Here is a 14,144-nt window from a genome sequence, read left to right on the forward strand (position 1 = left end):
TAATATTACGTCTGCCACCGGACCCTCTAAGAAACAATCAAGGGCAGAGTTTGAAAAATGTGCTGTTCTTCATCCCTGACCCCTGTGAAGATATGCAGACTACAGAGGTAGGTGACTAGTCCCCAGGATGGCCACCAGTGATGGCCGGAGAGGATGGTACTGCAGTCCGGAGCAAATCTAGAGGACAAACTGGGGTCAACACCAGGAGAATAACACAAGAACCAGATGACAAATCCAAGAAGCAACGTAGAAGCTGAGTGCAGGAACCAGGTCACCGGCAGGGTTAGAGACATGAGCTGCGATCAGGGTCAAGAGCCAAGGACATCTGAAGGAGAGGTGGGATAGTCCAAGGGTCTTCTAGATAGACCGGCAGTAGAAATGTCATCATGGAGCTTCGGTCAGGACCAGCAGGGTCACCACTGACCCCTGAGAGATGAGTCCAATCACCAAGGATCAGAAGTGGTGGATGGCCAATGCCACTGTCAGGACCAGTCAGAGTCATTCCCAGACCAAAATCCAATCTTAAAGGACCAGCGAGGGCGGGAGCTACTGGAATATGAAGAAGGAAGTGTTATGAAGCCTTTCACCTAAATGTAAGGACAAGCGTGATCATGCTTCACAAACCGGGCTGAGGGGTGCGGAGATGGTCCTGTAGGTGAAGGTGCACCTAATGTTCCAAACCTGAGGTTACATCACGTCCTTAACAAGTATGTCTGCCATGATATGCACAGAAGCCACCACTTTAGACAAATTTTCACTCACATTACCCATGGCATGATTAGGTGACCCCTAAAGGCACTGGGGTGGTGGGGGTCAATCCTCGTGGACCCCTATAGGCACTACTGTGGTCAGACCATCTTTGTGAACCCCTACAGGCACTGGTGCAGTGGGTCATCCTTGTGGACCCCTACAGGCACTGGTGTGGTGGGTCATCATTGTGGACTTCTACAGGCAGTGGAGCAGTGGGGTCATCCTCGTGGACCCCTACAGGCACTGGTGCAGTGGGTCATCCTTGTGGACCGCTACAGGCACTGGTGCAGTGGGTCGTCCTTGTGGACCCCTACAGGCACTGGTGCGGTGGGTCATCCTTGTGGACCCCTACAGGCACTGGTGTGGTGGGTCATCCTTGTGGACCCCTACAGGCACTGGTGTGGTGGGTCATCATTGTGGACTTCTACAGGCAGTGGAGCAGTGGGGTCATCCTCGTGGACCCCTACAGGCACTGGTGTGGTGGGTCATCCTTGTGGACCCCTACAGGCACTGGTGTGGTGGGTCATCATTGTGGACTTCTACAGGCAGTGGAGCAGTGGGGTCATCCTCGTGGACCCCTACAGGCACTGGTGCAGTGGGTCATCATTGTGGACCCCTACAGGCACTGGTGCAGTGTATCATCATTGTGGACCCCTACAGGCACTGGTGCGGTGGGTCATCCTTGTGGACCCCTACAGGCACTGGTGCGGTGGGTCATCATTGTGGACCCCTACAGGCACTGGTGCAGTGTATCATCATTGTGGACCCCTACAGGCACTGGTGCGGTGGGTCATCATTGTGAACCGCTACAGGCAGTAGAGCAGTGGGGTCATCCTTGTGGACCCCTACAGGCACTGGAGCAGTGGGGTCATCCTCGTGGACCCCTACAGGCACTGGTGCAGTGGGTCATCATTGTGGACCCCTACAGGCACTGGAGCAGTGGGGTCATCTTCGTGGACCCCTACAGGCACTCTTAGAAGTGGGGTCATCCTCGTGGACCCCTACTGGCACTGGTGCGGTGGGTCATCCTCGTGGACCCCTACTGGCACTGGTGTGGTGGGGTCATCCTTGTGGACCCCTACAGGCACTGGTGCTGTGGGTCATCCTCGTGGACCACTACAGTCCCAGCTGCCCCCTAGACAACCTGTCCAGTTTCAGCTCGGTGCTATTGTGTTTTTCCATCTTTCTAAGCTTTGGAGTAATTTCACAAATTTTCCTCCAGTCACATCCAGAGCTGCTGTCGATGTTCTGTAGAATTTGACCTCCAATCTGCAGCTCCTCTCTGATTAGGTAGCCATTGTCAATCTCCCATTTTGCCCTGCACTTGGGGCTTGGGAACCACATTTTTTTGATGTTTCTCTGGATGTGACTACTGATCTGTGGGCGCAAAACTTTGATGCAATTCCTCAACATGAAGCGGAGATATTCACTGCAAAGTGTTCAGCAATCAGGAGTTTTCCTTTAAGGATTTCTCAGTTCTTGAGAAAATTTCCCCTTTCGTCTAAACCCACTTATCGGCCCCTCGACCGTCAGGGCCGACGCCGTAATCCCTCCTGGATCTGTGTAATGGGATTTGGTTGTGAAGCGGAAACCTTCCTGGAAATATCAGATAATCCTTGAGAGCAGGAGGCGTCCGGGTGGGTCCCTGCCGCTGCCACATTATACAGCAGGGGGACGAGTGCTACCTCTATAGAGGGGCCATATAATAACAGCATGGGGTGGAGGAGCGGACGCTGTGAGGGACGAGTGCTGCCTCTATAGAGGAGCCATATAATAACAGCACGGGGTGGAGGAGCGGACACTGCGGGGGACGTGTGCTGCCTCTATAGATGGGCCATATAATAACAGCATGGGGTGGAGGAGCGGACACTGTGAGGGACGAGTGCTGCCTCTATAGAGGAACCATATAATAACAGCATGGGGTGGAGGAGCGGACGCTGTGAGGGACGAGTGCTGCCTCTATAGAGGAACCATATAATAACAGCATGGGGTGGAGGAGCGGACGCTGTGAGGGACGAGTGCTGCCTCTATAGAGGAACCATATAATAACAGCATGGGGTGGAGGAGCGGACGCTGTGAGGGACGAGTGCTGCCTCTATAGAGGGGCCATATAATAACAGCAGGGGGTGGAGGAGCGGACACTGTGAGGGACGAGTGCTGCCTCTATAGAGGAACCATATAATAACAGCATGGGGTGGAGGAGCGGACGCTGTGAGGGACGAGTGCTGCCTCTATAGAGGGGCCATATAATAACAGCAGGGGGTGGAGGAGCGGACACTGCGGGGGACGCGTGCTGCCTCTATAGAGGGGCCATAAAATAACAGCATGGGGTGGAGGAGCGGACGCTGCGAGGGACGAGTGCTGCCTCTATAGAGGGGCCATAGAATAACAGCATGGGGTGGAGGAGCGGACGCTGCGAGGGACGATTGCTGCCTCTATAGAGGGGCTATAAAATAACAGCATGGGGTGGAGGAGCGAATGCTGCCTCTATAGAGGGCCATATAATAACAGCACGGGGTGGAGGAGCGGACACTGCGAGGGACGAGTGCTACCTCTATAGAGGGGCCATATAATAACAGCATGGGGTGGAGGAGCGGACACTGCGGGGGACGAATGCTGCCTCTATAGAGGGGCCATATAATAACAGCACGGGGTGGAGGAGCGGACGCTGCGGGGGACGAGTGCTGCCTCTATAGAGGGGCCATAAAATAACAGCATGGGGTGGAGGAGCGAATGCTGCCTCTATAGAGGGCCATATAATAACAGCACGGGGTGGAGGAGCGGACGGTGTGAGGGACGAGTGCTGCCTCTATAGAGGAGCCATATAATAACAGCACGGGGTGGAGGAGCGGACGCTGCGGGGGACGAGTGCTGCCTCTATAGAGGGGCCATAAAATAACAGCACGGGGTGGAGGAGCGGACACTGCGGGGGGACGAATGCTGCCTCTATAGAGGGCCATATAATAACAGCACGGGGTGGAGGAGCGGACACTGCGGGGGACGAGTGCTGCCTCTATAGAGGGGCCATATAATAGCATGGGGTGGCGGAGCGGACACTGCGGGGGGACGAATGCTGCCTCTATAAAGGGCCATATAATAACAGCACGGGGTGGAGGAGCGGACGCTGCGGGGGACGAGTTCTACCGCTATAGAGGGGCCATATAATAACAGCACGGGGTGGAGCAGCAGACGCTGCGGGGGACGAGTGCTACCGCTATAGAGGGGCCATATAATAACAGCATGGGGTGGAGGAGCGGACACTGCGGGGGGACGAATGCTGCCTCTATAGAGGGGCCATATAAAAACAGCATGGGGTGGAGGAGCGGACGCTGCGGGGGACGAGTGCTGCCTCTATAGAGGGGCCATAAAATAACAGCACGGGGTGGAGGAGCGGACACTGCGGGGGGACGAGTGCTACCGCTATAGAGGGGCCATATAATAACAGCACGGGGTGGAGGAGCGGACGCTGCGGGGGACGAGTGCTACCGCTATAGAGGTGCCATATAATAACCGCACGGGGTGGAGGAGCGGACGCTGCGGGGGACGAGTGCTGCCTATATAGAGGGGCCCTATAACAACAGTACGGGGTGGAGGAGCGGATGAGTGCTGCCTGTATAGAGGGGACGCTGTGGGGGGACGAATGCTGCTGGCGCTGTAGAGGGGCCCTATAGTGACTGCAGGCTGTGGAGGTGTGGACAGTGTCGGGGTTGATGACATTTGCTCTGAACACTCGCAGCGCACCCTGATTGTCAGTATTAATGCTCCGCCATGTGCAGAGTCTTCTCCCGCCATATCCGTTCACTGATATCACATCCATTACTGTGACTGAGCCCAGGTACATGCAGAACCGGGCATAGCCACTAGGAGACAGTGCATGATGGGAGAGCTTAGATGGCAAGGACTGTCGCAGGGGCAGGAGTCACCGGGACGAAGCACTGCCAATCAGTGCCCACCATACTGGCGCTCTATGGCATTATTTGGGTGTACGATGGTGGTGGTGTAACAGGGAATTACATTCTTGTTTTGCCATTGTATGGTGGTGGTATTATTTGGGCACAGCATGGTGGTGGTATTATTTGGGCACAGTATGGTGGTATTACTTGAGCACAGTATGGTGGTGGTATTGTTTGGGCACAGTATGGTGGTGGTATTTTGGCACAGTATGGTGGTGGTATTATTTGTTCACAGTATGGTAGTATTATTTTGGCACAGTATGGTGGTGGTATTACTTGGGAACAGTATGGTGGTGGTATTACTTGGGAACAGTATGGTGGTGGTATTACTTGGGCACAGTATGGTGGTGGTATTACTTGGGCACAGTATGGTGGTATTACTTGGGCACAGTATGGTGGTGGTATTATTTGGGCACAGTATGGTGGTGGTATTATTTGGGCACAGCATAGTGGTGGTATTATTTGGGCACAGTATGGTGGTATTTGGGCACAGTATAGTGGTGGTATTATTTGGGCACAGTATGGTGGTATTATTTGGGCACAGTATGGCGGTGGTATTATTTGGGCACAGTATGGTGGTGGTATTGTTTGGGCACAGTATGGTGGCGGTATTATTTGGGCACAGTATGGTGGTATTATTTGGCACAGTATGGTGGTGGTATTATTTGGGCACAGTATGGCGGTGGTATTATTTAAGCACAGTATGGTGGTGGTATTATTTGAGCAGTTCAGCATAGGCTCAGTATGTCAGTGCACCACTACACCTGCTCTCTGCCTGTTGATACCCGGGCTCTGCTGTCGTCTCTTATCGGATGTCTTTTTATTCTTGACAGTGCTCGAAGGCGTATTCCAGCCAGTTCCTGGACACGTTCGATACTCACAATATGGCGGTGGACACCGTGCGATGGAATCCATTCCACCCCAAAGTCTTCATCACCTGCAGCTCCGACTGGACTGTGAAGATCTGGGAGCACAGCGTTAAGTATGTCCTGCCGGCATCGTAGATCCCCCCCCCCGATATGCCAGAGACCCCACAGATGCATAGTAGGGTTACTGACAGCTCTGTGTTATGGGGGTCCCTGCCCCAATGTAACATGGTTATGGAAGGGGGATCTAAAGTGTGAGGACCCTCAGATTGTGACAAATGTCGCCTCTGTGCACCAAATCTGCCCCGTCCTCATAACTCACAGCTGATGGTTTGTTACTGTGTATCCTGCTCCATCCTCATCACTCACAGCTGATGGTCTGTTACAGTGTATCCTGCCCCATCCTCATCACTCACAGCTGATGGTCTGTTACAGTGTATCCTGCCCCGTCCTCATCACTCACAGCTGATGGTCTGTTACAGTGTATCCTGCCCCGTCCTCATCACTCACAGCTGATGGTCTGTTACAGTGTATCCTGCCCCGTCCTCATCACTCACAGCTGATGGTCTGTTACAGCGTATCCTGCCCCGTCCTCATCACTCACAGCTGATGGTCTGTTAGTGTATCCTGCCCCGTCCTCATCACTCACAGCTGATGGTCTGTTAGTGTATCCTGCCCCGTCCTCATCACTCACAGCTGATGGTCTGTTAGTGTATCCTGCCCCGTCCTCATCACTCACAGCTGATGGTCTGTTACAGCGTATCCTGCCCCGTCCTCATCACTCACAGCTGATGGTCTGTTACAGTGTATCCTGCCCCGTCCTCATCACTCACAGCTGATGGTCTGTTAGTGTATCCTGCCCCGTCCTCATCACTCACAGCTGATGGTCTGTTACAGCGTATCCTGCCCCGTCCTCATCACTCACAGCTGATGGTCTGTTAGTGTATCCTGCCCCGTCCTCATCACTCACAGCTGATGGTCTGTTAGTGTATCCTGCCCCATCCTCATCACTCACAGCTGATGGTCTGTTACAGTGTATCCCCTGACAGCCCCGCTGACGTCTCCGGGGATGATTCCTGATATCTTATCTAGTAAATCATCTGATCGTATAGAGATGTGAGATACGGTCATCCATCACCGAGTGCACGCCGTGACCGCCGATCATCCGGTGACATTGACACATCCTTCATCTCTGCAGGAAGCCCATGTTCGTGTTTGACTTAAACTCCGCCGTGGGAGACGTGGCGTGGGCGCCGTACTCCTCCACCGTGTTTGCAGCGGTTACTACGGATGGCAAGGTAAGGACCGCCACCTCTGATCAAGTCTTCCTCTATTGGTCAGTTCACACTTTGATCCTGATTATTCTGGACAATGTGTGATGTGGTGTTTAGCACACAGAACATTGTCTGCACTGATACATTGTAACAAAACCATGCTGTGGTCAGAGCTCTGATTCCTCTGTCCTGCTGTGTTCTCTGGAGAGAGAGTCCTGTCATGCTGTAATTATGGAGGAGTCATTATTGTGTCAGCGATCATCCCTCCATCAGGGACACGTCCCCCCGGAGCGTAAGCTGTGGACTATACACCACAGTCCCTCGTCTCTGCAGCTGGAGGCATAAACTACCTCCATCCTGCTCCTCCCTTCCTTCCTTTCTTCCCTCCCTTTTTCCTCTTTTCCTTTCTTTCTCCCTTTCCTCTGTTTCTTCTGTCCCGCCTTCTTTCTTTTTTCCTTCCTTCCCACATTCCTTCTTATATGCCTTCCTTCTGCCTTCTATTCCTTTTCCCCTCCCTTCTTTCTTCCTTTTCATACACCCTCCTTTCCTCCCTTTGCCTATTCTTCTGTCCCTTCCACTCTATATTCCTTCCTACTTTCCTCACTCTATTCATCTTTCTCCTTCCTTCCTCTATCTCTTTCTTCCTTTCTTCTTTTCCTTCCTCTCTTTCATCTACTTTTCCTTTTTAATTTCCTTCCTTTATTCCTTCCTCCCACCCTTTTGTCTTTCCTTCCTTCATCCCTCCCATCCATCTTTTCCGTCCATCATTTACTCCTTCCTTCTTTTTTTTCTCCTTTGCCTCATTGGGGGACACAGGTACTGTGAGTGTATGCTTCTGCCGCTAGGAGGCTGACACTAAGTGAAAAAAAGAGGTTAGCTCCTCCTCCGCAGTATACACCCTCGCCCCTATTGCGCGCGGAACTCAGTTTTTTGCTTATTGTCTTTGGAGGCACACGTGTCTGGGTTTCTCCAGACTTCTTTTTTCCATGAAGATGAGACAGGGGCGACGGATCCTATTGAAAGGGTCCGATCTCCCCAAACCATCAATGGGCGAGCACGTGTTGAGTATCGTCTCCACGTATCCTTTCCCGCACCGAGGGACATATCTGGGCTTTTATCCCCAGACTTCTATTTTTGTTTTTTATTTTATGAAGATAAGACGGGCAACGCATCCTATTGAAAGGGTCCGATTTCCCCAAACCAACAACGGGCGAAACCATGGGCTTGTACAGAGGCACAAGGCTAGTCTGTGCGGCCCCCACTGCTCCACCAACGCTAGACGGCGGTCCTGCAAGGCGGCGGACGGTCCCTCTCCTCACCCCCTGAAGGGGTTAGACAGAGCTAGGGTGCCTGCACCGTCCAGAAATTAACCCCATCCCCTCTACCTGGCGTGCTAGATCTGGAGTCAGGTATGGAGTGCTGGGGAGGGCCCTGCGGCAGCGTTCCAGGGAATCCACTGAAGCTCCAGGCATCTTAGGGAGTGTAAGGCAATCTTCTTCCCTCTCCTCCCTCCTGCCTCCTTCTGCCAGGCGGGGACGCCGGGTTCCAGCGGCAGGGATTGCAGGGGGAAAAGGCAAGGCCGCCAGCGCGCCCCCCCCACCCCGCGGCGGGCATGCAAAATTTAGCCTGCGGCTTCGGCTGTGACTAGGCCGCGGGCGAAAGTCCCGCCCCCGGCATGACGTCATTTTCGGCGCCGCTCCCGGGCTAGGGCGGACGCCGAACAAATTGAGCCCTCGGCTTCATCGCAGGGTAGGCCGTGACCGGGAGAGGAACGTCCCGGCCTACCTAGAGGAAACAAACGCTGGGCAGCGCAGAGCAGAGGCAGGAACACGTGGGGACACAGGATGGGGTAAGTGTGACCCCCGACCCTAGAGGCGCGCTGCGGGCGATTAAAGGTGTTTTTTTTTCCTCCTCCTCCCTTCCCCTCAACACTCATATAAATTAGGCCTGGCAGCAATATGACCGGGAAAGGGTAAATCGCACACGTTCCTTCATGCATTTCTTGTGGGGTTAGGTTTCCACGAGCACAAAGCCAGCCACCGGCCATTCTAGACTGAGCGTGAGTGCATTCGTCATGTGTTGGCTGCTAAGCAGCTTGAGCCCGGGCTGTGACCCAAATGGGAGACCAGTCCGCGCTCGCAGGTCCAGGGTCATGCATTAAAAAAAAAAAATTATGCGAAGCCTGTGACTACGAACGCGCCCGGGAGACCTCCCCTGCGACTGTAGCCAATGTGTCCCCGGAGTGGCCCCTATCTCTGTCACAGTCCATGGTGTCGCTTACGAGAGCAATAGAGTCCCTTCAAGCCCCAGATAGGGTCAGGTACAATGGCTCGCCGGCCGTAGAGGGAACCTCCACCTCACAAAAGCCTCCGGCCTGCATGGCACGCTCTCACTCCAGGCAGACCCGGAGGAAACGAATCCACACAGTGTCGCCCAGTCCATCCGGTGCCTTGGCATCCGTAAGCTCTGCTTCTCGCTCCCCGTCACCAGTGGTTGAGAGCGAGCAGACCGCAGATTGCGACTCAGACGAGCCCCTTGACCTGGACACTCCAGGGTCACGTGAAACAGTGGACAGCCTCATAGAAGCCGTCAATCAGACCCTGGGGATTGAGGATGATCCTGCAGCGGCTACGGGGCATAAAGTGGCATTTAAGTGAGTGAAGCGCCCGCACAGAATTTTTTCCTCTCACCCGGAGTTTGAGGACATAGTGCAGCGGCACAGAGAACGTCCAGACAGGTGTTTCTCGGGTCAAAAGGCACTCGAAACAAGGTATCTGTTTGCTCCGGACCTCTGTAAAAAATGGATGAAATCCCCGTTGGGGATCCTCCGGTTTCGCGCCTAGCCACTAAGACCCTGCCATCCGTTCCTAGTGTTTCCTCAATTAAGGATCCCACGGATCGCCTCATAGAGAGCTTAGCTCGCTCAGTATATGAGGTGTCAGGGTCAGCGCTCGCTCCCTCATTCGCAGCAACTTGGGTAGCCAAGGCTATGATATCATGGTCAGAAACATTAAACAAGGTCGCTCAGGAGCAGGATCTACCTGCAGAGATTTCGGAGGTCGCAGGTCAGATGGCGATGGCCGGAGACTATGTAATCAATGCGTTTTAGGATGTGGACAATTGCTTGGCACTTGCTGCCGCTAATGCAATTTCTATCAGAAGAGCCGATTCTTCTTCTAAGAAGTCCTTGATTTCCCTGACTCTATAGAAACAGGGTCTGTTCCTTTTGAATGGCGGCAAGCAAATGTGGTACCAATATTCAAAAAGGGGTGTAAAAGGGAACCTGGAAACTATAGGCCGGTAAGCTTAACATCTGTTGTGGGTATAATTTTTGAAGGGTTTCTAAGGGATACCATTATGGAATATCTCAGTGTTAATAAATGTTTAACTCCTTATCAACATGGATTTATGAAGGATCGCTCCTGTCAAACTAAGCTGATCAGCTTCTATGAGGATGTAAGCTCTCAAATGGACCAAGGAGAATCATTGGATGTCATTTATCTCGACTTCTCTACAGCATGTGACACTGTCCCACATAAAAGATTGGTAAGTAAGATGAGAAAGCTTGAGCTAGGGGAAAATGTGTGTAGATGGGTAGGTAGCTGGCTTAGTGATAGAAAACAAAGAGTGGTTATTAATGGGGCATCCTCAGATTGGGCCAGGGTTACTAGTGGGGGACCACAGGGTTCTGTATTGGGCCCCCTACTATTTAATATATGTATTAATGATCTAGTGGATGACTTACACAGTAAAATATCAGTATTTGCAGATGATACAAAACTATGTAAGGTAGTTAACACAAAGGAGGACAGTTTGCAACTACAGACAGATTTGAGTAAATTGGAGAATTGGGCTGAAAAATGGCAAATGAGGTTTAACACAGATAAGTGTAAGGTTCTGCACATGGGAAGGAGAAACAGATGCTACAATTACTTACTAAATGGGAAACTGCTGGGGAAATCAGACATGGAAAAAGACTTAGGCATCTTAGTCAATAAGAAGCTAAATTGGAGTGCCCAGTGTCAGGCAGCTGCCACCAAAGCAAATAGGGTCACGGGATGCATTAGAAGAGGTCTGGGGACACGAGATGAAAACATAATTCTCCCTCTGTACAAATCACTCCTCAGACCACACTTGGAGTATTGTGTGCAATTTTGGACGCCGGTGCTCAAGAAAGACATTACTGAACTTGAAAGGGTTCAAAGGCGGGCTACTAAAATGATAAATGGAGTTGGTTCGCTACAATACCCAGAAAGGTTATCAAAATTAGGTCTATTTACTCTAGAAAAGAGAAGACTTAGTGGAGACCTAATATATATGTACAAGTATATCAGAGGGCAATACAGAGATCTCTCCAATGAACTGTTTGTACCAAGGACTGTGACAAGAACATGGGGGCATTCTCTTCGTTTGGAGGAAAGACAATTTCTGCACCAGCATAGAAGAGGGTTCTTCACGGTAAGAGCAGTGAGGCTCTGGAATTCTCTTCCTGAGGAAGTGGTGATGGCCAACTCACTGAATGAATGTAAGAAAGGAATGGAGGCTTTTCTTGTGAGTAACAGTATAGAAGGTTACGAATAACAATATTATAGGTAGATGGTTGGCCCAGCTTAGGGGAAGGAATTTTTTTTCCCTGTGGAGAAAATTGGCTTCTACTCTGTGGGTTTTTTGCCTTCCCCAGGATCAACAATGCAGGACAGCTGCACTAAAAATAGGCTGAACTAGATGGACATAAGGTCTTCCTTCAGCCTTCAAAACTATGTTATGTTATCAGTGCGGCCACCTATTTGGGGAGAGTTTGGATCACCTTATCTCCGACTCCACAGGAGGAAAGAACAGGTTTCTCCTTCAACTAAAGGTCAAAACGCTTTTTCGTCACCCGTTTCAGGCACGTTTTCGGGCCTTTCGCAAAGCGGGTGGACTACAGCGGTCAACTCCACCGCCTCAGGCCGCCCCAACCAGGATAGGGAGCGGCAGGTCTCATATAGAGCCAACCCATTGGGGAGAATGCATACTTAGCAGCCCAGATCGGGGGGATCCAGATCCCAAAGATTGTCGGCCAAATGACTCGAGGCCTTTACCAGACGACACCGGCAAGGTGGGTGGCCGCCTACTCTGTTTTTTTTCTACGTCTGGGTCAATGTCACTCACGACGCATGGGGAAAGGAATTGGTGGCCTCGGGTTACAGAATAGAATTTGTCAGATATCCTCCAAGGCGGTTTTTTCTTCCCAGCTTCCCATGGTGGATACCCAGGCAAGGGCTCTATTGGGAGCCATCAAATCGCTCCAGCACAACGGAGTCATTGTTCCAGTGCCGGAACACGAAAGAGCTCAGGGGTTCTATTCCAACCTTTTTTGCAGTTCCCGCAAAGGACAAGTCTGTCAGGCCTGTTTTGGACCTGAAGCTTCTGAACAAATTCATCAGGATCAGACATTTCCAGATGGAGTCTCTCCATTCAGTCATATCGGCCATGGAGCAGTGAGAATACTTGGCCTCAATAGACATCCAGGACGCATATCTGCATATTCCCTGTTTTCCTCCTCATCAGAGGGTTCTACGCTTCACCATCGGCGATCAACATTTTCAGTTCGTAGCGCTACCCTTCGGGCTAGCCACGGCCCCCAGAGTGTTCACAAAGGTTATGGCAGTTGTCATGGCCACGCTGCATTCTCGAGGCATAGTCGTCTTGCCTTATCTGGACGACCTCTTGGTCAAGGGCCCGTCAATACGGGCATGCGAGGAAAGGGTCAACATCACGCTAGATACTTTTGCTCGCTTAGGATGGTTGGCAATGCAAATAAGTCATCCCTTGCGCCAGCTCAGAGGATCTCCTTCCTAGGAATGATCTTCGACACTTGCCGAGGGTTGATAATTCTCCCTCAGGAAAAGGCGCTAGCTCTCCGGCAGTGAGTCCGAACACTTCGCCAACCAGACCCTCATACCATCCGATTCTAGGGAAAATGGTGGCAGCAATGGAAGCGATACCTGTCGCCCAGTTCCACCTTTGCCCTTTGCAGTACGCCCTCTTGTCAGCCTGGGACAAGAATCCTTTCACGCTCGATCGGCGGTGCCGACTGTGCTCTCAAGTCAGGCAGTCGCTCGGATGGTGGATGACCAGTCCTCTCTGGCCCTGGGGAAACCTTTTCCCCCAGATCATTGGCTGGTAACGACAACCGACGCCAGTCTCCTCGGTCGGGGAGCGGTGTTTCGCCACCACACAGCCCAGGAACGGTGGTCGCCACAGGAGGCACGCCTCCCGATCAACTTATTGGAGATACGAGCAATTCAGCTGGCTCTGCAGAAGTTTCTTCACTTTCTAGCAGGCCGCCCCGTCTGGATTCAATCGGACAACGCCACGGCGGTGGCTTACATGAATCATCAAGTGGGCACCCGCAGCAGAGCAACCAGAGGGGGAGCTCGTTCTTCAGTGGGCCGAAGCAAACCACTCGGTGATTTCGGCTGTCCACATTCCGGGGCGTTGAAAATTGGGAGGCAGACTTTCTCAGCTGGCAGGGTCTTGCTTCCGGAGAGTGGTCTCTACATCCCGAAGTTTTTCAGCAGATTTGTCAACTGTGGGAAGCTTCGGATGTGGACCTGATGGCTTCCAGAGTGAATGCCAAGGTGCCCACATAGGTCGCTCAGGCTAGGGACCCACAGGCATTCGCGGTAGGTCGCGTGGGTTCTGCTATGGAACCAGTTTCGCCTCCCATATCTATTTCCCCCACTGCCACTACTTCCGAGAGTCATCAAAAAGATCAAGACGGAAGGGGTGCCAGCGATCCTGCTGGCCCCGTCGAGCGTGGGACACAGATCTAATGCAGCTGCTCGCCGACGTTCCCTGGCGCCTGCCAGAGCACCCAGATCTACTGTCTCAAGGGCCAATTTGCCACCCGAACTCAGGGACCCTATGTTTGACGGCGTGGCCGTTGAATCTTGGATTCTAACCCAGGCAGGGTTCGGGAGCGAGGTGGTCGCTACAGTGATTGGCGCCCAGAAGCCTGCTTCAGCATGATTTTACCACCACGCCTGGAAGGTGTTTTTTGCTTGGGGTTGACACTGCGGTGTTTCCCCGCTGGGATTCTCGATCCCCAACATCTTGGCTTTTCTCCAGTCGGGCTTAGAGAGCCCAGATAGCTCAGTCGGTAGAGCATTAGACTCGGGCTTTGCCCCAGGTTCCCTCAGGAGACAAATATCGGCCTTATCCGTCCTGTTCCAGCGCAGAATTACTACCAATTTGCAGGTGAAGACTTTTCATTCAGGGAGTCTCCCACTTGGTACCTCCCTATAAGGCGCCTATGG

The 14,144-nt window shown here is 52.4% G+C and overlaps 1 protein-coding gene across 3 annotated transcripts in view; it reads left to right on the forward strand.

Annotated features, from left to right (window-relative positions):
* The window catches only part of DNAI1 (dynein axonemal intermediate chain 1), a 134,126-nt gene that overhangs the window by 59,900 nt on the left and 60,082 nt on the right, over positions 1–14,144 (forward strand). For all 3 annotated transcript variants that reach the window (XM_073556692.1, XM_073556693.1, XM_073556691.1), the window contains exons 18-19: positions 5,537–5,685; positions 6,768–6,867. In XM_073556692.1, coding sequence (XP_073412793.1) covers positions 5,537–5,685; positions 6,768–6,867 — 249 coding nt within the window. The remainder of the gene's footprint in view (positions 1–5,536; positions 5,686–6,767; positions 6,868–14,144) is intronic.

The sequence above is a fragment of the Dendrobates tinctorius genome, unplaced genomic scaffold (assembly GCF_039654945.1).
Source record: "Dendrobates tinctorius isolate UK_male_01 unplaced genomic scaffold, ASM3965494v1 ptg000237l, whole genome shotgun sequence".
NCBI lineage: Eukaryota > Metazoa > Chordata > Amphibia > Anura > Dendrobatidae > Dendrobates > Dendrobates tinctorius.